Below are 24,401 nucleotides of genomic sequence, written 5' to 3' on the forward strand. Positions count from 1 at the left end.
AATAGGAACCTTGCCATAGTAATAACAAATATCTGCAGCTTATCTTATTGCTGTTTAAGTTCTCTAGAGAGCTAAAAAGGTGTTTTTACAACGGGTAAGTTATCGGTTATTACCGCAAAGAAGTTGTAACTTTTGAAATTAAATATTAAGCTATGTTCTGCTACAGGACATAAACCATTTTCTAACTAATAGGGCTTAAATAATATATTTTTATGGATTCATTTGAATAGGGAGCTAATTCAGATACTCTGGCAGTAAGCCCCTGTCTGAGAAAAGATACTAAGCATGCTGGACCACTGATTTGCCTCTGGAATGGTCATTCTGATCATTCGGTGAATTCATGTTTCAAAAGGATAGTAATTTCACACACACTAAGCATGAGGTACCACACATAAATGCAGACAAACATAGTACATACAATTTTAAGGACTGCTTGACTTTTTTATGGTTTTTAAAGACTGAGAAAACTGGACAGAATAATTAATATGTTTTCTACTTGATTGATAAAAATGTGACTGTAGAGAGACAAGGTACAATTCATCTAATCTAAATGAAGATATCTACATCTGAGTTGCTATAGGTTTCCTTTATAGTTGAGAGCAAGGAATTTTTAGGGTGGGGTTCACCTGGCCTTTGCTAAACATCTGCATCTAATCAGCTGAACTATGTGCCCAGAGGCACACATGATGCAGTTGAACTTCATCAAGTCTTGGAGGTCGCAACATCCTCCTGTTGAGTGAGGGCTCACACTATTTCTTGCTGTGCAGCAGAAGATACAGCTATTTTAAATCCTGTAAATCCCAGACCGCTATTTCTCAGACTGTGGGAGTCAGGGGAGGTCAGGAGATGATTTAGAGCAGCAGGCAGGCATCAGTGGTAGACATCATCTCCTTTCCTTCCCCTCAGAAGAATGGTAAGGGATCACAATTACCACTTGCAATGATTTGTATTAGCCAGGGAGGCAGCTAATTACCTTTGATTGCTGACAGCACTCATTTCTTTCAGGGTGAAAGAGTGAATTTTTCCTGCCTCTGAATAAGTGAGCTGCCAGTGCTCAAGGGTCTACAAAAGCAGAAGAGCAGAAAGGGAGCTGTGTTTTCAAAGCATTTGAGAGCCTCTGCCCCAGGTATGTGAGAAAATCCCTGATGGCATCACACATCAAACTTCCACCTCCCATGCCACGAGACTGCTCTGCTCATGCTGCCACCATGGGAATGGAAGAACAGTGCTCCCATGCCTAGTTTTGGGGATGTGGGTTTTGCCAGTTCAAAAAGAGATTCATGTACTGGGTCATTCAGAACACTGACTTTAGACTGTAACTCTGAACTGTCCTCTGGAGAAACTCCTCTCATTCACACTGTCTGTATACAGAGCATTTGTTGTCTCCTAAATAGGGTGCATAAATTCCCCACCATAAGCACCAAGAAAGGCAGAGAAGATCTGCCCATAAGAAACATCTTTAAGCAAATTACCCTAATAAGAAACTGGGAACAACTGACTTACATAAAACAGCAAAATGTTTTTTTTCAGTTGATATACCTTTTTTCTTTTCAGATGTTAGGGGAATGATGGATAATCAAAATGAGAAATAAACACATCTTTAAAACAAACTTCAATGCAATAGTCCTATCACTGATGTATATTCTTTTAGTGACAGTGCTGCTCAGTTCTCCTCCATTTCCCATTGTCGTTGATTTCCACTGCAGAATTGCTACATGACAGCACTTCTTAGACTATTGAAAGCAAAATATTGCAGGCAGAGAACAAAGTTTTTGTCTGCAGTATATATATAAAATCCTCTCAAAAATTAGAAATCTGCAATTACATAGTGAAATATTACCTCACTTACCAACTGATATGGTCCAAACAGCAATTATTTTGGCAAAAGCCTTAGTTCTTGAGTTAAACCGGCTGTGGTGGATGGGGTTTCGAATGGCAATATAGCGATCCAGTGAGATGGCACAGAGATGCATGATGGAGGCAGTGGAGAAAAGCACATCCAAGTAGATCCAAATGGCACAGAGCTTTGTAGGTAGAGGCCATGTGTATCCTGCACAAGAGAAAGCTGACATCAGATAAAGATGTAGCATACATCTTTTGTTGTGACACATACGTCTTAGTGGGGAAGGTCTTTCTAGGAGGATAGTAGTAAGTACTAAGTAGTAGGTTCAATAGAAGCTACCTGACACTGTTTAAAGAAAATACTTTCATTTGCTTGCAGCCTTCTAACTCTGTAGATTCAGGGTTAACTCTGCCTCTTTCCCAGGCTACAGGCAGCATATGTTTTTTATTTTTAATTCTATTTGTATAACACTGACGCTTGATGCTATAATTAACCATTTCTGGCAGCAAATTTATGAAAAGAGAAGAAATTTTCTCATTGTAAACCTGCAAGTTCTCAATTTTGTTTCAGGACTTTTTATCCACATAATTACTGCATTATCAACACCTGCTGATATGCAAAGCTGCCTGAATTCTGAAACTGAAACTTTGGATTTAGTGGCAGCTGAAGAAAAAATTATTTTGTTGCATATGAGTGATATTTATCTCACCTGTCTTTAAGCATCAACCATATACTTGACTAAGGATATTCCCTCTATCAATGAATATTGATAGGCTCCTCCAGGAAATGCAATGCAAAACTGATGCATTAGTGTTTACCAATATTCAACCCTACAGCTTCTTTGCTGCACATTAAACCTTTCCTTTTTCCTTGTTCTTTCCACTACCCATGAAGATTAATTGATTGCTTTCCTTTCTGGAGGCTATCAGAAGATGGCTATCATGGCTTGTCCAGTTTTGTGTTTTGGTTTTTTTTGTCTTCCAGACTAAGAAAAGCCAAGTACTTTATCTTTTTATTACAGATCATGCTTTTAAAACTCTTGTCCTCCTTTTTTCTGTGCCCTAGAATCTGTTTAATTTATCTGCGTCTTGTGTACCATTCAGTGATTAAAACAGGACTCTGTACTCTTGCAAAGGCCTCCTGACTGCAAAGTGAAATACAAGGTTGCTTCATGGGTGTTGAAGGAAATGTCTTTACTTATGCAACCTGGAATGATGAGTGCCTTTTGTATGAAAATATCATGCCAGTGATGCATGTTTAGTTTATAACACATTTTGAGAGCCAGATCTTTTTCATCATTCTTGAAGCCCAGACAAATCTCCCCAGCAGAAGTTGGTTTGCTTCTTTACTTTTGCATTTATCCTCACTAAATGTTGTTTGTTGATTTCAGACTTTCTCTTCAGGGGTCAAGATGCTTGTTGATGATTCTCATTCTGCCTCTCTGAGTGCTTGTAACCTCTCCCAGCTTGGTGCTTTTAGAAAGCTGTGTAAGCTCAAACTCCATACACTATATGAGTTGTCAGGAGCAGTACTGAGCAGACCTAGGCTAAACAGAACCCCGCAGGACCCCCATTCAAAGGCCCTTCTATTCCTGCAGGGAATCACTAATAACTTGCACTAATCACTTGCTCCTTGGAGCAAGTTTTGCAGTTATCCATGTCCTTATCTGATTTAGTTTAGTGATTTAATTTAGAGCATATTATTCAAGCGGCCTGTGACAGTGTGGTGTGGGGCAATGGCAAAGCTCATATTGTGAGAATATGCTAGTATTTTGGGGAGTGCCTGTCTCCTTTGGAGACACAGTATAAGATTTGCAACAGCAGGAATGGAGGGAAAGTCAGAAGAGCTCTGTGCCTACTTAAATTTAGTTTCAGTGGGCACTGAGGAGACATCTTTCTTGGTGCTCTTGGATTGCTCCAATATGAGCTGACAAGCCATACAGCTTTTATGGATGTGTTTTATCATGATTTCTGGTCTTTCAGTAGGAAGTCTGGTCTCCAGAGTGTGTTACATGATGGCTGGCTTTCAGGGGCATGGCTTCCCAGTAGCATCCCTCTGTCAGGCCAGGCCAGTTTACACAGGGAAAAGCGTTAAAGTATTTTTATACTTGACGACACACATCTGTTCTCTTGCTTCAGTGACCTTCGGGAACATATTTGTCACATCCTTCTAGACCTCTTGTCCTTGCTATAAACGTGGATGGTGCAGGGATAAAACAGCATCTGCCAGATAAACTTCTTGAAGGCGACATGTTCAAGAGAGGGGAAAGTATGAGGGAGAAAACTCTGGATGCAGTAAGACTTTGGAAGGGTGTAGATAATATCTTCCAGGCAATTTTCTGCTCTGTGGGCACGTCCATCTTGGTAGGACTTGCTGGGTGTCTTTTTTTCCAGCAGAGGCTGGTGCTGCTGGGTGGATGGAGAAGTCTGCCTGGCCCAAAAGGTGCATACTGGGGCAGGCACGTAGCTGGTATGGCTGGGCACCAGAGCCAGAATTGCCCATGGTAGCTGTAAAGCTCTCAAGAAGAAAATCATATCTCTCTGGAGCAAAACAGCCCCTTTGAGGGGCTGTGGAAAGGGTGGTGGAGCACCCTTGCTCCACAGCCTCTGAGGTGCCCTGGCAGAGTAGGTGTATGCAAAGGCTGCCAGTTTGGCTTCAAGACTGTCAACATGTGATGTGTTTGAAGTTAAGCAACTGAGGCCAAGCAAATGCTGCTGTGTAAGGGGAGGTTTCCCTCTGTGCCATCACTGGTCATCCTGGAGGTTGACAGTGCACCACACCAGACAGCTCTCCTGGTACCTGTGTCCACCATCAGATGATTTTCTACTCCAAGTTATGCTGCAAAGGCCTTCCATTCCTGGTCTTGCAAGGGAAAAAGCAGGAAGAGAGGAGGCAAAGTCGACACAGCCTCTCCAGCACGTCTTTAGGTGCCCTGCCGCTCCTCCGCGCCGGCCGTCGCCAGAGAGGGCGGTGCCGCCTCTCCCCGCGATGAGGGCTCCGGCTTCACGGCGTGTGGGAAAGACACCCAGCGCCCCAACCCCCAAATTCCCTCCCAAGCCGCGGATTTCGGGCGCCTCTTCCCTCGGCAGCGGAGCCTGGCCAGCAGGAGTCCCTGTTGCTTGTCTCAGGGAATCGCGCACGACTTAAATCGCACTCATCGGACAATTTCTGTTTTACACTGTTTCTCCCACCAAAGGTAATGGCACACTAATACAATAAATCACAGCGTTACACCATCACTGATGCTAAATACAGTTTGCAAATGCTACGGAGGGCAATCTGTGTAGAAATACTGAAAATGGAAAGCAAACTGAGTTTTCTGGATGAAATCTCCCTTGAAGTCACAGGTTCATGCTTAGACCTTTAGTCCCAAAATAGTGAAGCAATAGAAATCTTTTAAACAATCTCACTTTCCTCCTGATGTTGTCTAGCTTCTTCTTGAACTGTAGAAATTCAGTTGTGGCACTGGAAAACTCATTTCTGAAGTTTAGAGATAGTAGCAGCCTGACAATATTGTTACTGAACACATAGGGTGCTGTTTTTTCCTATGTGAGCTTGCTGCAAGTGATTGTGGTGAAAATGAGAAGAGCTGCTATTAATCACCTGCAAGGGCATGAACTGTGAGCCATTATTAACTTAATTCTCAAATAACTTCTCTTAAGAAATCATAGCTTTGCATTTGTAAATGTTACTGAAAAAATTAGGTAGAATTAATTCTTCCATCCATTTTTTAACTCTCAAAATATTTATTCCAGCATTTGCTGGTAAGTAGATGTCTAAGCAGGGTCTTGGGAATAAGAAAATTATTTACGTTTGTATTACTTAATTAAAAATAATTGAAGGGTTGCCTACTTTGAATCTAAAGGTGCTTCTGTGCATATTTGCAGAGCAAAGTAACTGGCAGGACCCTATATTCTTATTAGGAATATTAAAATTATAAGCCAGGGTAAAAATCCTGAAAGCAATAAAGAAAACAAAGCATCTTCATATACATTTTGAGACAATTCATTTAGCAATTGAGTAATAAACTAATGTTCTGGCCTGTGTTTAAATGCCTGTAACTAGAAATATAAAGTAGGAAAAGATTCAAGTACTTCACCTATTCCATCCATCAACCAGTTACATATATTTCAACTTACATGGAATGATTACAGTTTTCTGTAGTGAGAGAATGAAATAATAATTACAACAGGATGTGCATGCAATGTTTAAAGCTTCTCAATACATACAGTAGATTATACAGCAAATACTCACCGTACAGAATGGTTAACATTGACACAGGCATGACAAGGAAACCCAGCAGCATATCAGCTATTGCAAGTGACATTAGAAAATAGTTAGTGGCATTCTGTAGTTTTTTCTCCAGTGAAACAGCCATGATGACAAGAATATTTCCAGCAATGGTTAAAACAATCACTATTACTGTCAGCAAAGCTGGCCAGTTTTTCTGTGAAAGCTGAATCAGGGAAGAGTAGCACGGTGGACTCGTGTTACTTTCACATGAAAGATTGGTTAGATTTTCAGAGTCCACAGTCAAGTTAATGAGATGCGATATATTAATCTCTCCAGCTCCATAAACATTTCTGTAGAGTCTTCTCTCCTGATTTATTTGTATGAAGGAGTTTGCTGTTGGGTTCACAGAGCTCTCCTCATCACAAAGAATATCCATTGTTAAGTCCAAAACCACAGAGATAAATAGTGAAAAACAGGAAATTATCACCCTGTGTCACCATTGGGCATTATATTCCTCAGCTGTCCATGCCAGAAGTTGAGGGAGCACAATCTTTTGTTGACTGTATTCTTGCCACTAGCGTGATGTAGAAAAACATACCAGAATTACTCCAAACGCTGAAATGTTTTGTTTTCAGTTCCATAGAAAGTCCAGTGTTGGCATACATTGAAAATCCAGCTGAAAAGCAAAACCAGGCTGTAGGATAGAGAACGTGGATTTGAGGCTTCAGAGAGCAAAGATGTTGGAGAAATAAAAGAGAAAAAACTTTTCCAACCACTAGGACTCCCCTCTGGAGCTACATCTTATTGCTATTGGTAACTGTAATCACACAATTTTAAACACAGCAGTATTAAAATAGCTTGCCATATTAAACAGCAGAGCTCTTGCTTCCGTATTAAGAAAGTTGATTAAAGATCCCATCCAGCATCTTTCTGTTGAAATAATTCAGTATGCCCTTATTTATAGTGCATCTTCCATAATATGGCTGATAGTCTCTGTCTTCTGTTGTATTTCAGTATCATTTTCAGCCTCATATTAGAGATTACACATTCTGCTCCATGCTGATTTTTGTGGCTAATTGTACCTTTTGGCCCAGCATGGTTTTGGAATGGAAATTAAACAATTAGATACTATTACAAAAGAATACAATTTAAGGAAGACTTACATTGCACTTCAGAGCCCACTTTCAAACTGCAGTTAGATGCACTTTGTACCCTGGTTTATGATATTCTTCACTATATTTAGCCAGTTTTGTGCCCTTTTTCTTCAGTCTCTTCCATAATGCTGTAATTTGAAATAGTTTTTTGACTTCTAAACTGCACACTTGAGTGAAGCCAGTTCCTGTGCTGCGAGTCTTGCTCTTTTCTTCTGAGAGATAGGCTGCTTGCCGGCTCTTTCCTTGTGCATTTCCCCGCCCCAGGGCAAGCTATATTTAAAGTAATAACAATATCAGAGCCCTTCTTGAGGTGACACAAAAGAAAGCACATGCACACACTCACGAAAAAGCAGCCTCCTCCTCGGAATTACTGATTTCAACAGGAATGGAATTTCTTGCTCTCTGTCTTGTTCGGGTTGTCAGACCTCCCACTATCTGGATGTCATAAACTACAAGGTAGTGACAGCAGAGGAGGGCAGGGGAGAGCAGACCAAAGAGGGTCTTTTAGGTAAATCAGCAGCTTTTTCAACTCCTCCTTTTTCAGAGGTTCTCTGCTTTCAATTTGCAGTGGATAGCTCACAAACAGCTGCATGCAATTACAGGGATTTACAGGATGCAGGCTTGAGAGAGAAAAAAATCTAAGGCTTGGTAGATTAGATCTGGTAGTATCTACATTAGATATGGTAGATAATACTGAAAAATATAAATGAGAATTTTTTCCATACAGAGAGGAAATTACACCAGCCTTAAAAGAAAGATGTACTATTCAGTCTCCTTCAGTTTTAAACTCCTGGTCTGTGCTAACATGTTAATGAAATTGGCAATATATATTTGCAAAAAATTAAAGTCACTCTGATGTCACACTCATTTGTCAGGAGGCAGATGTAACAGCTAATCCCAGTAGCCTGTCCCAAGCAGATATCCCAAATGAAGCAGTTCAGTAAGGCAAAACAGAATACAGCAGAGGGGAAACAAGACAGCCTGCCACTGCTTCTGCCTTGTATCTCTGCTGCCAGGACATGGATGAAGAAATAGCCAACTCTTCAATTTGCCACCTAACACAACACCTACTTCCAGATTTCCTGAGACTTATATTTGTCAAAAATTCAGCTGAGTGGGTCTGCTGCATCCTGAAATATATTGCAGATTTCCCTCATGTGGAGAGCAATGGCTTTATACAGGCAGGCTCAGGGAGTTTACTGTGAGAGCTCAGAGAGATGTGAGCGTTGCTGGGCACTGATGGGTCCAGGCACACCCTTGGGAGCTGCAGGCTGCTCCCATAGCTCAGCATTGCATGCAGCATCACTAACTCCCCTGAAGATCCCAGGGAGCTGCAAACACGTGAAGCATTACTACAGCTTACCTGACATGTGCTAATCTCTTCATGGACCAAAACCTTACCAAAGTGAGTCTCAGAGCACCCGCCAAAGTCCATTCAGATAATTGAGACACAATTACAGAGAGCATGTCACAGTAAAGTTCCTTTGGAGCCAGTTTTATTCCCAGATGAGCTCAGCAAGGTGGGACTGACAGTCAGTATCTCTTACTGATGCCCATGTGGGATTTGGAAATGTATCACTGCAGTACTAAAGTTTCCCAATCCCATAGGTGAGGCCAGAAGACTATCAGGCAACACAAACTGGTAAAAAAAGCTGATCATGCTGAATTTAGAAATGTTTCAGCCCTTGTAGTCCTGTCCAGGATCCAGAAGAGGCCCTTTCCTTCTCTCCTTTAATACAATAACCAAATGGTTTACTGTGCTCACCAAGTGAATTTGTCATCCCTGCTTCAGAGGGTTGGGCAGCCATCCTTGTGAAGATGCCCTCAACATGAGAGTGCAGATCTGATGCAGAGAGTGGACTCTGCTTCTGTTGAATGCAGCTACTGCGAAAAATAGGGCACAAGACCCATTGACTGGGACTACATATAATCCTTTGTGAGGAAACCAAGTGACCTGTTGTTTTTTAGATGGCTGCTTCTGGGCTCTGACAGCTCTAATGCAACAGTCATGGATGCGTCGTGGATGGACTTCACTCGTAAGAAAGAAGTAGCAATATGTTTATAGATATAAACCAGCGATTTAACAAAGCTTGATAGTAAATGCAACAGTGTTTTAATAAGATTTGATGGCAAGGTACACTTGATTATTTACTGCTCAGGGGACAAGGGCAGTCAAATTGTCAGGGAGACTCTCCTGTTGAGTCATGAGGTTCAGAAAGGGCACCTTTGTGTTCTAAACACTTTCTCAGGAGGGAGTTTATGTGTGGTTAAATTCAAAATTGGTCCCAGCCTCGGTCAATAGTTTATGTCTCAAGAATTATATGTGTACAATCCATCCTTTATATCACTTAACTAAGACTTCACAGTTTAACGTGCCATTAATCACTTACTGGGAATCCATTGAGTCAAGGAATCCCCTAGCTTCTAGGAGTAACCTTGAGAGGTGTCCCTACTCAAGGGAAGTTCCTGGCAAGCAGCCCACTGTCCTGCAGGAGAGCTCAATGATCCCTGGCCTGTCCACTATTTATGAAGTAATATAATTGACTTATAGTCATATTTGTGTACTGACGATAGAACTTAGTTTCTTCCAAACTTGGCCTGAGTTGGACCTTGACAAACACTACGGTTGTGGGGGAGGGTACAATGACTCGTTTAAGGCTGCAACTCTGCTCTAGACAACAGGAACATAAAAGTGAAGTGCAAACAAGTTGAATGTTTCCTTGTCTAGGATCTTTGCAGGTACAGTCATAAGCTCTTTGTATAAGGACTGCATTGTTTACTTTGGTCTAGCTGTAGACCTATGACCACAAGGTCTGAGACCTTCTGAAAACTAATCTGTCCCTCCAAAAAAACTATTTGACATATATGAAACTGAGGCACAAGTATATTAAATAGTTTTTAAGCTTTGCACGTGAGACCTGGATGAATCAGAAGCCACTTTTGTATAGGTCAGTATATCAGAGACGAATCCATGATCCTATGTCTTCTAGCAAAATATGTTGGATATGTCACTGATCACAAGCTTGTTTTATTATTTATCTCAGGATTCTTGTTTTTTACTGCAAAAAACACTCCTCTCACCTCCCCCCAAGAACTCAAAATTATTTCTCTTCCATATAGTATCATTGCAGGGGTCCAGCAAAAAGAGGGTACCGAGGCTTCCACAAGTGCTCTCATCCCTTGGCAAAATTAAGCCTGCACCGTACCTTAAAGAGCAGTGTGGTACAACTTCTAGGTGATTAATCATGTCTAAACCCAGCCTTGACCATTGCTTTTCCTAAAGGTGGAAAGTTCTGGAAACCTGTAGGTCCCATGATCTTCCATTTTTAAAAAAACAAGCTCGCAAGCTGATAGCAGCACAGCCTCACACACTGCAACCTGAAATCCCAGGCAGCGAGTTTGCACTGAAAAACAGACAGCTGCAGTCGGTCTCAGTCTATGTAAATTAAGTGAAATCTTAGCTCAAAATGGTGATAATGTGGTCTGCATTAGAGAGAAAGCAGTCTCTAGAAACACAGCTGGCATGGGAACAGTCTACATATTGCTTTTTAATTTCTGGAAGGCACCAACGTATCAAATTCAAGAGAGCCTCTCCTCTGTTCCCCAGCTCTGCTTGGAAATTTTTTGTAGGACATTAATCTGTTTTCTTGGGCAGGGTTTCTGTGCTTGGCATATTAACACTTCCTCGAAATGCTGCTTTTCAACGATTTTATCTAAAAGACTGGAAATAAAAAACCTAGTTTACATTACTCAAATTTGGTGGTCTCAGGATTATTTCAGGTGTAAGAATCCCCTGTTTCTGAGTTTGCCATTGTTCTCTGATGTTTTGAGTACACTGTGTAATCAGTAAATGTATAAAGTCCAGAGATTAATTGTTCACTCTGATATTTAAAAGTGAGGGAAGTAGAATGTGAATAATTTATGTTGTGGCTGAGACTACTACAATTTGGTATGTTTGTTTGCATTCATTGGGGGCTGTTGGACATGAATCAGAGGCTGGTTATTACAGACCAGAGCAAATAACTATGTACTTTGCTCTCTTTTCGATGTAGTTGAGCTCATTCTGCGTCTCTCAACCTTCATGACCCCATGCCATTGCAGTGAGGTGAGAACAGCTTGACATGACCTTTCTGAAACCCACACAGGAGCAGCATCCCTCAGCCTTGCTGTCCACAAGTGATGATCCAGAGCAAGCTGGGTGTTGCAGCACCAGCACCCTGTGTCCTGATGACTGTAAACCTGAGGAGAGTAACTGGTGTGTTGTTGTAGGGCTCTCTGCTGTGAAAATGGATGTCTGTATTGATTTGGTCTGGACTGCTTTTGAATAACAACCGAATATTAGAACTTAGGGCTGAAGAGGAAGCTGAAATAACTCAATGTAACTATAATTTCTAAGTGCAATATATTTTAAGCAATCTGTAAGAAATAAATATATATCATATATGTATCTATGTATCTCTCTATATATCTATATAAATAACTGAAACTCTCTAAACTTTCATGTCTATCTCACACACAAATGCTAGTTTCAGTCTCTCTTGAATCCCAGGAGAAGCTGGGCTTATCTCCTACATTTAAAAGCCTGATTGTCTCATTTATCCATGAGTTTTGGAAAGATGTGCAGTATTCCAGGTGGTTTGTAGGGTGTCCTCCTTTCTAACCACATGTTATTGTTTCAGGATCTGCAATATCCTCAACATACTTACAGTCCCAAGGAGAAGCTAATGAGAGAGAAACTGGAGCACCTTAAGACACACCTTTTGTCTACCTAAAGCCATGCACTGAGGTCAGATCAGTAACATTGCATCTCCAACCCCTTCAGGTTGATATGATTCCAGTGTCATTCCAGAGGAGCTCAATGGAATTACTGTGGCATCAAACTGATGTAATGACTAGTTGCTTGAAAATTAGAGTCAGAATTATTTTTTTCCTCTTGTACAATTTTTACTATTTAAACATTCCTTTCCGCATATCAATTTTTTTCATTGCGGGAAAAGTTATGAAGAACTTCAGTTTGGAAGTAACCAAACATTTTGCTTCAGTCTTGCTGATATAAATGTAACATTTTAATATTGTTGAATTAATAATATTTTCTTATGAGCCAGCTAACCGGCTGAGATGCAAATTGTCTTATTCCAGATTCCCCTGTGCGATTCATATCCACCATAACAGCACACCCAGAGGCAGTTTCAAGTTGAACTGAGTAGAAATAAAATATTCTTGTTCAGTTAAAAAATAAACTGAAACATTTGGTTTGGGTCAAGCCCACATGGTGAAAGAAATATTTTGTTTTTATTTTCCCAAAGGAAACCTGAATGCTTTGGGCAAAATTGATTTTTTTCTTGAGTTGATTTTGTGGAAACTTAATTTCCCGCTAGAGGCAGAACTGCTGGGGAGTGTCCCTAAGCTTTCATTCTGAAGCAATGAATGGCCTCTTAATGTTTTAAAGAGGAACTCTGCAGCCTTATTCAAAGAAATCTCTCTAAAAATCTATTTTAGCTTTATTTTAGTGAAATCTGAAGGGATAGTTTTTTCTCCATGTCTTGCTCTCAGCTGTAAACATTAACTATTTATGTACCTTAAAACACCTTTTATATCATCAGAGGCATCTGCATACATTTGATTTACTGGAAGATATTTGGCTTTAGATATTTTCATTTCATCTCTGCTAGGAATAAACTGACGGGTTGGCTTGCTCTGAGACAATATTATGCTGTGTTCTGATCACGTGAGTTACAAATGGGCCAGCTTTTCTGTAGGTAAAATTTTATTGCGTCCAGACACACATCACTGCAAATCCCATGAAATAAAGATCTGTATGCCAACACTAATACCTGAATCTCCTCTGTTTTTTTTTTCTTGGTTTGAGCTGCCAAGCAGTAGTGAGCATTTTCCACTAGATTTGCTTCAGCTTACTGCTTAAAGATGCACTTGCTGCCCACAATTAACACTGGTCATCATCCAAACCCTGTATAACATCAGCTGTTACCCAGCAAAAGAATGTCTTTTTAATGAGGTGATCAAAACCATACACCATATTACAAAGGTGGCATTGTGGGAAATTTTGCTGGCATCATCTGTGGGGAGTCTTATATGTCTGTTAAAAGTTGTGTTAGCCTTTCATCAGGTGACAGACACTGCAGAAGAAGGTGGGTGCATTTCATCCTTCCTTCCTTTCCCCTCCTCAAAAAACTTCCATCACTTTGTAAAAGATGACAGAGTTTTTACTTTTTCCTGTATTCACCACTGATGCTCGATTGTAATTTTAGAGCCTGTGGTATGCTAATTAGACATTTCTCCCTCTCAAGATGAGTACAATATTACACAAGGAAAACAAAAGCTCTTTCAATTTTTTTTTTTTTCCAGGTACATTGCCCATATTTCTCTGGGCTATTTTTGTTTGCTCTTATTTCTCTAGTAGTGCATAAGCACAAAAGCAAGAAAAAATGAATCCATAAGGACCTTGCTACATTCACGCTTTGACATTGATGGATGGAGAAGCATTTAAGAGAAAAAAAAATCAATATTGAATCCAAAGAGGTGGGTCATCTCTTCTGGATTAGAGACATTCCACGATGACAGAGATTAACCCAAATATGTTTGTGCTTCCCATCTCCCCAGAAGCTCATGGGTTCATCAATATATGGCAGACAGTACCAGAGATGTGTGAAATAGGTGAGGACCTGCCAGACCACAGGAGTGACGCTTACAGTTATTTTTTTCTCTACATACCTTTCTTGCTCTCTCTCTCTCTCTATATGCTATTTGTTACAGCTCTCTATTACAATTGGCAGGTGATGGCTGTTATGTTTTCCCTCTGTTGTTCCTAGGATAGCCTGTTTTTCCTAGTTGGTAAGTTTCGGTATGCAATCTATAACCATCAAAGTAGAAAACATTATGCAGCGCATGAATTTGCATCACTATGAATGTCTGTTATTGAATATGTGCTATTTTCTAGAAATATGCAGTTATTCCTCCTTGGCAAACCTAAGATTTTTACTATCGGGTTTTGTTTAATTATATTTAACAGAGTAGAACAGCTTTAATGGATGCATGCAAAAGTTCTATAAAGGGCAGTCCCCAGTAGGCAATTTAGTGTGAAATAAGCAAAGTTGTCGTCTCTATGCAAACATAGTCCAGCATTAAAGCAAGACTGTTTGGGCAATATGGACTGACAAGATGGTGCAAATTAGTAACACAGATACACTGCCTGATTGAGCCCTTAAATATTAGTCATGATATTGTGACTATGGCTTGTCAATAATGCTTGGCATTTGGTAATGGTTGGCATTACAGGCTGGGATCCAGTCTACCTGTTTAAGATAGATATCCACCTAAACTGTAGATGCATAGAGAAACAGTTACTTTAATGGAAAGCAATTGCTTCCACTGATTCTGCAGCAGGAAATTCAGGGCTACTCATTCAGTGGGTTGCTGCTGGATCCCACCCTCCAATCATTTCATTGATGGTGGTCTACATATCATGCTATTAATTGTATCTTCATAACATCTGGTTTTTAAAACAGTGGAAGCCGAGACAGATCTACAAAATATAGTCAAAGAATTACATTGTGTCTAAGTTTTTACTCGGCTCCCTGCCACGTCCCCAGACCCAGCACAAAAAACCCTCCAGCAGAGACCTAAGAAAAAAAATCATGAAAAGTCCGAACTAGCCAAACTATATTAAAATAAATGTATTTACCTATATTACAGTTATATACAGTTGAAATATTATGTACAATTCCAAAAGGAAAAGGGAAAGGGAAGGGGGAAGGAAAAAAACCCAAAACCAGAATAGATATACACACAATCAAAAAACTCAGGATCTAGCAAACTAAAGAATTAGCAAAAGAATATCTCTACAGAGAATCACTTAAGGGAACAAGTGGAATACTACTAAAAGCTAAAATATTTTTCCAACAGGGTTTGATATCTCTGTAAACATTTTTGATGTAATTTTCTTCCTACTCATTTTTGAGTCCATCAAGGGTCCAAATATCAAGTTTTCTATCAATTTCCACCGGGGATGCAAGTACTTTAAATTGGACTACAAGTGAAGAACTGATCGCTTTATGTAATTTAATTTATACCCTCTCCCATTCCAACATATGGCTGAACACCACTGTATTGTAGAGTCCAACAAAAGATGGATGTTAGAGCCTTTTAAGAATATCCACACTCACTGAGCATCTCCATGTTTTACACACTGATATCATGCAAAACATGGGCTACAGATGAGCATTAGAGTCATGCAGGGCAGGCACAGGAATCCCTGAGGACCCTTCTGATCTGAATGTTTAATTAGCTTTATTGAAATATCTCTTTTAAATGAACTGAGCCTGATGTCTTTCTTGTACTGGAATATGCCGCCTTAATGATGCTTCCTTGAAAGCTGTTGATGAGAGGCAGGAATGAGGGAACAGTCATTATCATTAAGAGTATTAAAGTGTTGAATGGTAAAAGTTATTGCCTTTCTTCCAGCCATGAGTTTTCGTAGTATCTATTGATACAATACAGGGCCCTGTAGCCTTCTGTAGTACATGAAGAGTCACTGAACTAATGCATAGATCACCCTCTTTCACATCAATAAATCCCAGTTATCCCAGTTATCTGCTGATTTGCTCTGGCCATCTGAGAAAGTACTGAGAGACATGCTGGCAAGGAAGATGTGCATGAATGGGCACAAGACTAGGACTGAGGCAGATCAGAGTACTTCCCACATCATGAAGATGGCTGCTAGCATGTTATGTAGCCTTGGCAGCTATTCCATAGCTGTCCTTGCGAGACATAATCAAGGAAAAACTTTATGAAGATTACCAGTGCAGGGCAATGACTGCAAGGGCAGGGAGAATGCATGAGCATTTTTGGTCTGCCCATAGGATGGACGGGAGCCCTCCAGGCTGACAGCATTCCCTGGGACATGCTGGCAGATACAGGGTGGTGACACCCCCAGTGCTCCAGTGACTAACTGGGACCTGCACCACAGCTCTCACACAAAGAGCAGAGGCATGGGCAAAAAGGGAGCTACTTCAAATGCAGATGTGAAAGTAGATGTTTAGATTGATAAGGAGAAGAAATACTAGGAGCATGGGCTGCTGCAAAGTGGCAAGGCCCACAGAACAGGAAGTGCAGGGTGTATAGGAAGATGGAGAAAGATTTGATGTTTGGTGAGTGAAGGAAAAAAGGGGAGAGAAGGAGGATTTATGAGTTATGGTATGCAGATTCATGACTCAGGTATCAGGCATGCAGACTCAGATGAGTCTTTGGCAAAAACTCCCTTGTAAGCCCAGGAATAACCCTTTCTGACATCCATGGTTTGAAGTTTGTTACTTCAAATGCAAAAACACTCAGAGAAAAAAAATCTCCAAAAGAATCTTCAGGGTCCTGTAGGGCTCTCCTTAAAATTTTAATCTTTTCTTGGCTTTCATACACTCTCAAGTACTAATTTTAATGTACATTTATTCTTCAGTGTTTCTTAGACTGTTTTATTTCCAGTGTTTGTCAGGCATGCTGTAGAAGAAAAACTTCTCCAAGTAACTTAAACCCATGTCCCTGTTTGTACTAAAAAAAAGAGAGCTTGACAAGGGAGCGTGGTGGTTTTCAAACCACTGGTAAATCAATGTAAGTGGAAAATCTTGTTTTCACTCTAACATGTTTTCAGGTGTGGGAGGGAAACAGCTTATCTGAGCCAGGTCCAGAATCTGGTACTTAGTGATCTTCTTACTGCCATTTCCCAAAGTACTGTGCCAGTATACTTTCCTGTCTGAGACTGAGTTTTAATATCTCTAACAATGGAAATCCAGTAACTCTCTGAGACAAAACAGTGAAGAACCTGCCTTTGTATAGGAAGGCTGGGAATGAACAGGTGAGCTTTCAGTAGAAACTATGTGTAGGCAAGAAGTCATAATTAGTTGCACCGACTATAACGAGGAGCAAGTTTAGAACAGGGATTCATGATCTTTGGTTTGCAGTGGCAGCCTTCTAGTGCCACTGGAAGTCCCATCACGAACTGCTTGGCAGAGGTTAGAGGCTGCATGTTTGATGTGTCTGGTTTTATTTATGGGAAGTTTTGGGATTACAAGGGAGAAAAGGCAGTGGGAAAAATCCATCTCCTATCCTGGTTAAAAGTTACTATGAACACAACTCGTTGCTCAGCAACATACTCTTTATGAAAGTCAGAAGTTGTGTGAAGAGCAGTTTGAAAGTTAAAAGGACAGAAGTACCTAAAGCACTTTGGATAGACACTTCTGTTGTAAGGCCTGTTGTGGCTTCTACCATGTCCCCAGGAAACATATCAAGAGGGGAACAGAAATCAAAATGTTCTGTGGTACTGGAAAATTTCAGGACAGTGAGATAAAACTGGCACACACTAGGTGGAATCAATACATCACATGAGAGAGCTGAATTGCTTCCTTGATGCCCTCTGTGTAGTGTTTAATGTAACACATGGCATTAAAATGCAAAATTCAAACCAGAAGTTTTGTTCTGAAAGTAAACTGGGCATCCATCCAAATGCCTGACAGGAGAGGAGCCTTGAATTCTGTAATGGTTGAACCCCCTGGGCCCTGCCAGCCTGGCAGAGTCCAAGCCCCAGGCTGTTCAGGGAATGACTTCTTCTTGTAAGTATGTGCTTAAATACCATGCTGCTGAACTGTTACATTCAGCTTGACTTATTCCGTGCTGGTGATAGGTGAATGAAGAAAATGGCATGATCCAAGACAAATAAAGGAAGACTCTGTGAGAGCAAGAACTTCTTTCTCCCAACAGTGAATTCTCTGGAATCATTAATGTGAAGTTAATGGAGAATTGAGGTCCCACAAAATATAAGCTGGAAAATGTGGGGCAGAAATTCCTGCATCAAAGCGCATGAACTATCTCAGTGAATCTAAAAAGATGTGATCCAGACCTATTTTATAGGTTGCACTCCGCAAAGTGCTTCCTGGTATGGGGGCACAATACTTACTGGGACTTGGAGGTGATTCTCAAAAAAAAACCTGCTACCCACCTAGCTGTTCAGGCTATGGAAAACTAATTATTATAGAGACTCATGAAAACTATAAATCAGCCTGTTGCTTCAGGAATGCCATCCCAGGAAGCCCTGAGCTCCAGGAAAATGCAAACATGAAGCTAAAGAATGGTGAACCTCCTGACTGAAACTGTCTGGGACAGGACTCCCAATTTCCCGCCCCACTGGTGCTCTTTAGATGTTTAGATATGTTGTTTTAAGTTCCCTTAATGTCCTTGGCATCCATGTATGCTGGCAAGGGAGAGCAGTAAGCTCTGTAATGTCCAAACCAACTAGCAAATTACTGCCTGAAGTTTGCTTTCTGAATTTCTTCCCACCCAGCTTCTGGGATGAGCTATTGATCTGGGTTCACATACACTGTGTAGCTACTGACTTCTACAACATAAAAGGCTCAGTGCTTGCACACTGTATTTCTGTCTCACACATGCTCCCTGGCAAAGAATAGGAATGAACCATTAGATTCAAAATTTGAAAATTGGAAATGCTCTGGTGTGTATCATCAGCTGGAGAAAAATCCCATCATTACACAGCTACTACAGCATCCACCTCATTTGTGCCTCCAACTCAAATGTATTAAATTTAATTACACAGTAGTACAACTCCAAGACAGATTTAATATACTGGGATAAGAAGAGCTTTAAAAAACCCACTTCTTCATTAATAATTGAAGCAGTGCTGTACTGGCAACAGAGGAAAGCAAAGTGATGACAGCCTGTGGGACACAGCAGAGAAACAGTCATAGAACCATAGAATGGTTTGGGTTGGAAGGGACATTATGCAGTGACAATCCCCCTGCCCTGGTCAGGAACACCTTCCACTAGACCAGGTTGCTCAAAGTTCCATCCAACATGGCCTTGAACACTACTATGGATGGAGCATCCACAACTTCCCTCGGCAACATGTTCCAATGCCTCACTGCCCTCACAGAAAAGAATTTCCTCCTAATATCCAATCTAAACCTACCCTCTTTCTGTTTAAATACATTCTCTTCTGTCTATTGCTACATGTCCTTGTAAAAAGTTCCTCTTCAGCTCTCACTGTCCTCCTTTAGGCACTGGAAGGCAGCCTTCTTTTCTCCAGACTGAACAACCCCAACTCTCTCAGCCTGTCTTCATAGTACAATCTCAAACTATTTTAAAAAATACATACAGATATTGAGTTTGTGATCATTTAATCCAGAACATGGAGTGAACAGATGCAAAACCTCCATTAGGTCATCCACTTTTTGTCCCTGGAAGTGTAGGACTACAGCAAGCAGTGTGCTTCTATTGAATCAATCTAGTTCTCCATGCTCCAAGCAATGGGATGCCTGCTTCCTAAAATATGTTCCTCTGTAAAGAGGTTTCGTTTTTTTACCCATAACAATGGGCAGTTTAAATTCACCTTGTGATTTCATCCACTGTTCCTAATTGCATGCTTTCCCCTCAAGGAGGTAACTCCCCTTGGTGTGCAGACCCTTCAAATATTGATAAGAAAATCGCTATGTCCCTTTTCTTTTGCAGATATGTTTAAGCCCAGTTGTATTCACAGGTAGCCTTTTAAATCTTTCCTGCTGCAGCCCCCGCATCCTTTTTGCTGCTCTACTTTTGCGATTTCTCACTGGGCATATGTCTTAACATTTCAGTTTTGATGGTAATACAGCAGCCAGACAGGTTTGCCAAACCCTTGCATACAAAATGGAAGATAATAATACAATTGTTCTTCCATTTTACAGTTGGAGACAGACAACTTGCTTTTGCTTGGAGTCTCTTCCCACCATCTTCTGAGCTGGAACAGATAGTCCCTTCCAGTGTAATTTCAGCCATATTCAGTCCTTCAAATTGTTTTTGCATTTTTTTTCCCCCCTTAAAAACAGTGGAGGGGAGGGGTGGAAAAGAGGAATGAATGAGGAGCTTTTGCCCTTCCCGTTTCACAGCTGTTTCATTCCATCATTAACCCTATCTGTGCTAAAAAGGTTTGGGGAAGGTCAGGTGTAGGAGGAGGCTGGTGACAGGTGAAGGGGATAAAGCAAGGCAAATGGTTTGGAGGACTGGGGAGCATCAGTGGAAAATAGGCAACTTTTGAGCAGGGCAACTGCAGAGGGTATAGGAATGATTACGTCGGGAGGTTGAACTGGGGAGGCCAAGTAGGCAAGAGGTAGCAGAAGGAAGGTCAGTGGCAGCTCATGGGATAGAGGGGGAAAAAGAAATGGTTCAGCATCGCTGTCAGCTGAATTAATCACCTGCTGCACATGTAGGGTGAAGAAAGCAATCCTTGTGGTGCAGCAGAGACCATGAGAAAGCTGGATTTGTAACTTGAAAGAAAGTTAATGCTCTGGGAACATCTTCTTTACTGAGAACATATCTTGATATATTGGCATTTCCACACCTATAAGCATCCAGGACAAAAAGTGGACATAATTTCCCAAAACATAATCGTAGAAGTTCCCAAACAGTTTGTACAATTCTCTCAGGCACATTGGTGTGAGTCTTGGGGATGGTCCTGTGCAGGGTCAGGAGTTGGACTTGATGATTCTTGTGGGTTCCTTGTAACTCAGCATATTCTGTGATCCTGCGTGATTCTGTGATTTGAGGCAGGAATTTACTTGATTACTCGATAGCCTGCAGTCATTAGTCACTGGTGTCACCATCCCCTGCTCCAGCTGCATGTGCTTGGGCAGGGTTTTGGGCAATGCAAGCAGTCTTGTTTTGCACACAGTCCAGCTGGAGGCCCCATGGTATACGGACAGGCATTTTCCTAAGGGTTAACTGTATGCCTGCTTGATCACAGGAACAAGAGGCTGGGCAGTACCTTCATGTGAAGCAGTTCAGCAGACAAAGTGACTGATTACTGTGAATCAGCAAATAGTCCCCTTTCTGCTCCAGGCAGAGAAATATTTGTAGGTGCTTACCCTGTCCTATACATAAAAATAAATGAGCAAAACAAAGTAGGACTGCCCCTAAGTGTAATTCTGACGTCTAGTTTCTGTCCCAGTACCCCTGGAAATGTTAAATTGTTCTTGACTTCTGGGAAAGATAAAGGAACCTATGCTTGGGCAGACTTACAGGGCAGATTTTGCCCAAGGTGCCTGGCCTGTGGTATGTTCTTATCTGTATTTGTTACACCTCCTGATTTCAGCCCTATCAGTATGTTTTATAAGTTACTGAATATGTTTTCCTTGCAAAAGTCTATACATTAGGCTACCCTAGCTTTGACTTCTCTGTTCATTCAGTGTACTGATTTTCTGACTGCATGTACTCCCTGCCACAGAAGGGTCTTGAGAAATGGTGTTTAACAACTGATCTGAAATTTCAAGGAGTCCTATGTCTCTGCTTCCCAGATTTATTTACAAAATATTGTACTGGATCTGGTACTATACTTTACATGCCACACTGGAACAGCTTAATCATTTAACCTTTGTCTTACATAAAATTTTAAAAATCCTCTTTTGGTTTGAAAAACAAGTCTTTTTTTTCTCACTAGGATGAATAAATCTCTCTGCAGCAGTGACTGGCCAAGGTACAGAGCTCTGATAATAACAGATAACACCTTTCAATCTAAAGGGAAGGTTAAAATTCCCAGTCTCTTCACTCTAGGTAGTCTGATGTGAAGGATGGCAGAACAGTAGACAGAAGCCAGGCTAGGAAGAGGCAAGACCTTTAGGTGTGACCTGTTTTGGCTACAGCATTGTTGGGAAGATAGGTACCACCCCATCCTCTCCCCACAGTGGTATTGGCCTAGCAGTGACCCACCCTGCAAGCCATGTATGGATGACAATGCTGCTGTTGAAGAAGCATTGAAGAGAACATGAGATATTAAGAAATATAAGTGATAAAGCAGCAAACATGCCACAAACAGGACACAATGAGTTGAGTGGATGCAATCTGAGGAGGACTTACTGTGAATAGAGAGGTGCTGACTAGCTTATCCTTACTGAATGTTTGATGCAAATGCAGAGTAAGTATTTTTTTGCTAAGCATAGAGTGGTTGGGAATGAAGAGCCTAGACAAAACTGTTTTAATTTTTTATTTGTGTAAAAGGCTGGTCCTCCAAAGTCACCTCTTACTGACAACAAAAGCAATTGGGAATCATATATAGATTTGAGGACTGGTAGAGTTTTTTCACCCTGGTTTGGTGGGGGTGTCCTGTTTGATTTCCATTCCTACCTGGTGAAGCTGTGTAGAGAGAAGATGTGGTATTCTTCTGCAGACATGTACTACTTTGGTGTTATTGTACAGTGGAAACGAAACATACCAGGGCTCAAAAAAAAACCCCAAAAAACAAACAAACCAATAAGTAAGTGTAGGAGCTTATCTCAAGAGGAAATATTCAATTCAGTTGATGGTTAGTGGAGGTATAAAAGAAGGGATGACAGAGACACGAAACATTTGTAGAATTCTATACAGAATAAATGGAAGTAGCAAAGTCTAAGCAAGGAAAAGGATGGGCTAGAAACAGGTTGAAGCAATGAGACAATTTTTCTTTAACTGTCTTACCTCCTTCCCTTTCTGAGAAATCCACCTCAGGGAACCCTGTGAATGAGGATTTTAGAAAATACACAGATGACAGCAAGTGTTTTGCACTGAATTAGACTCAGTGTCCGGAGAGCTGTTTTTTGTCATTTCTAGCATCCAGCTCTGTGACACTCTAGAACATGGCAACAAAACCTTAAACCGTGCTGTACTTTCTGCTTGTACAGTCAGAGTGAATCTTGTTCAGAACAATATTGGTCTGGGGAACCACAGAGAATACCAATTTCTGACATTTCTTCTTCCATCAAAATCAGATGAAAAGCTGAATTCAAAATAAATGTACTGATTACAGTATTAAGGTAGGATTTATAAAAACTACAGTACAGTCAGTGTAATATCATACTGGTAATGTACGTGCTGTATTTTGTACAACTCCATATCCTTATTTTCAGATTTAATTCTTCACAGTTTATAGCATTTCCAGCTAAAGATTCATCGCACGGTTTGGAAGATTAAACTCCTCTTCATCTCACGGCAACGACTCTGCTTGACATCCTAACATTGCTGTTGCCAAATGATTTTGTAATGTTAGATGTTCTTATTGAGCTAAATTAGCAGTAGGAGTCCTACACTGAAGTTAGAGTACATAGCATCATTGCAGAGTGGGAAATTGTTTGATTGAAGCAATTTCCTATCTAGCCACAGTGGGCAGCTCATAAGCTGTTCAGGGCTTTTGCACATGAGAAATATGCAAAGGAATTTAGGACTGAAAAGGAAATACACTCCTGCCCATACTCACATCACCAGTGGTGCATGCAGCCCTGATCTGAATAGGGAAGGAGATGTATAAGACTCAATATATTAATCCTTGCAAGTTAAGTTGCTGGCATGGACAGAGAGAGGAAAATGTTGTGCAGTGGTACAGACTTCACAGTATCTTGGAAAATTTGCTGCCTGACCATAACTTGTTGGATTTCAGCAGAACTAACCTGCACTACACAAGATGACTACACAAGATTGACCTTAAATGATAATTGATTATATAATTAGTCATTGGCATAAGATATCTATTAGAACTGTTTGGAAAAAAAAGTCCTTTAAAAAATACTGAAATTTTGTTGAAAAAAAGGAATATATATTTAAGAAAAAGAAAGATTTTTTCCTCAGAATCTGAAAGCATCTGAAAGAGAGCAAAGCTTTCTGCAGAAAGGTTTTATTCAATAAACCCCCTAATTTTCTCATTACTACAAACTGTAAATGCAAAACATTAGATGAGTCCCAGTGCCTGGGAGTGATGATCTTATCAGACTTCTGTAGGAGCAGAACCACAGGCTCCCTTCCCTCCAGGGTCTTTGTTCAGGAAAGGCAAAGAGAAGGTCACAGCTGAGAACTTCAGATGCAACAATGCATGGATATTTTGACCCCCAGAGAAGACAGCATTTGCATAAATTACATAAATGTGCTTTTGTGCATGTGGCTTAAAACTGCACTTACCTCTTTTTCCCACCTCTGAAGCCATTTCATTTGTGCGCATTCACATCTATACTGTTTTTTGTTTTAGAGGCAAGACTTTCTAATTGTAATTCACAGAGGCTCAGGACCTCACAATAGGTATTAAAAACATTTTTTGACCTTTTTAATATTATACCAAATGCTGCTAAGCAATTAAGGGAATAAATCTGTGTAAACGGAAT

General features: G+C 40.6%; 2 protein-coding genes across 3 annotated transcripts in view; one reads left to right on the top strand and one right to left on the bottom strand.

Moving 5' to 3' along the window:
* Positions 1–7,791, bottom strand: part of LOC135410520 (S-formylglutathione hydrolase) — a 52,757-nt gene extending 44,966 nt beyond the window's left edge. Inside the window, exons 1-2 of one of the 2 annotated variants that reach the window (XM_064647300.1) lie at positions 6,098–6,694; positions 1,850–2,050 (exon numbers count right to left, since the gene is read on the bottom strand). In XM_064647300.1, the coding sequence (XP_064503370.1) occupies positions 1,850–2,050; positions 6,098–6,512 (616 nt within the window). In that variant the 5' untranslated portion in view covers positions 6,513–6,694. Of the gene's footprint in view, positions 1–1,849; positions 2,051–6,097 lie in introns of both variants that reach the window. The other variant, XM_064647301.1, reaches the window with a different exon arrangement.
* Positions 1–24,401, top strand: part of RB1 (RB transcriptional corepressor 1) — a 544,421-nt gene that overhangs the window by 100,179 nt on the left and 419,841 nt on the right. The gene's annotated exons all lie outside the window — the stretch shown is intronic.

The sequence above is a fragment of the Pseudopipra pipra genome, chromosome 2 (genome assembly GCF_036250125.1).
Source record: "Pseudopipra pipra isolate bDixPip1 chromosome 2, bDixPip1.hap1, whole genome shotgun sequence".
Taxonomy (NCBI): domain Eukaryota; kingdom Metazoa; phylum Chordata; class Aves; order Passeriformes; family Pipridae; genus Pseudopipra; species Pseudopipra pipra.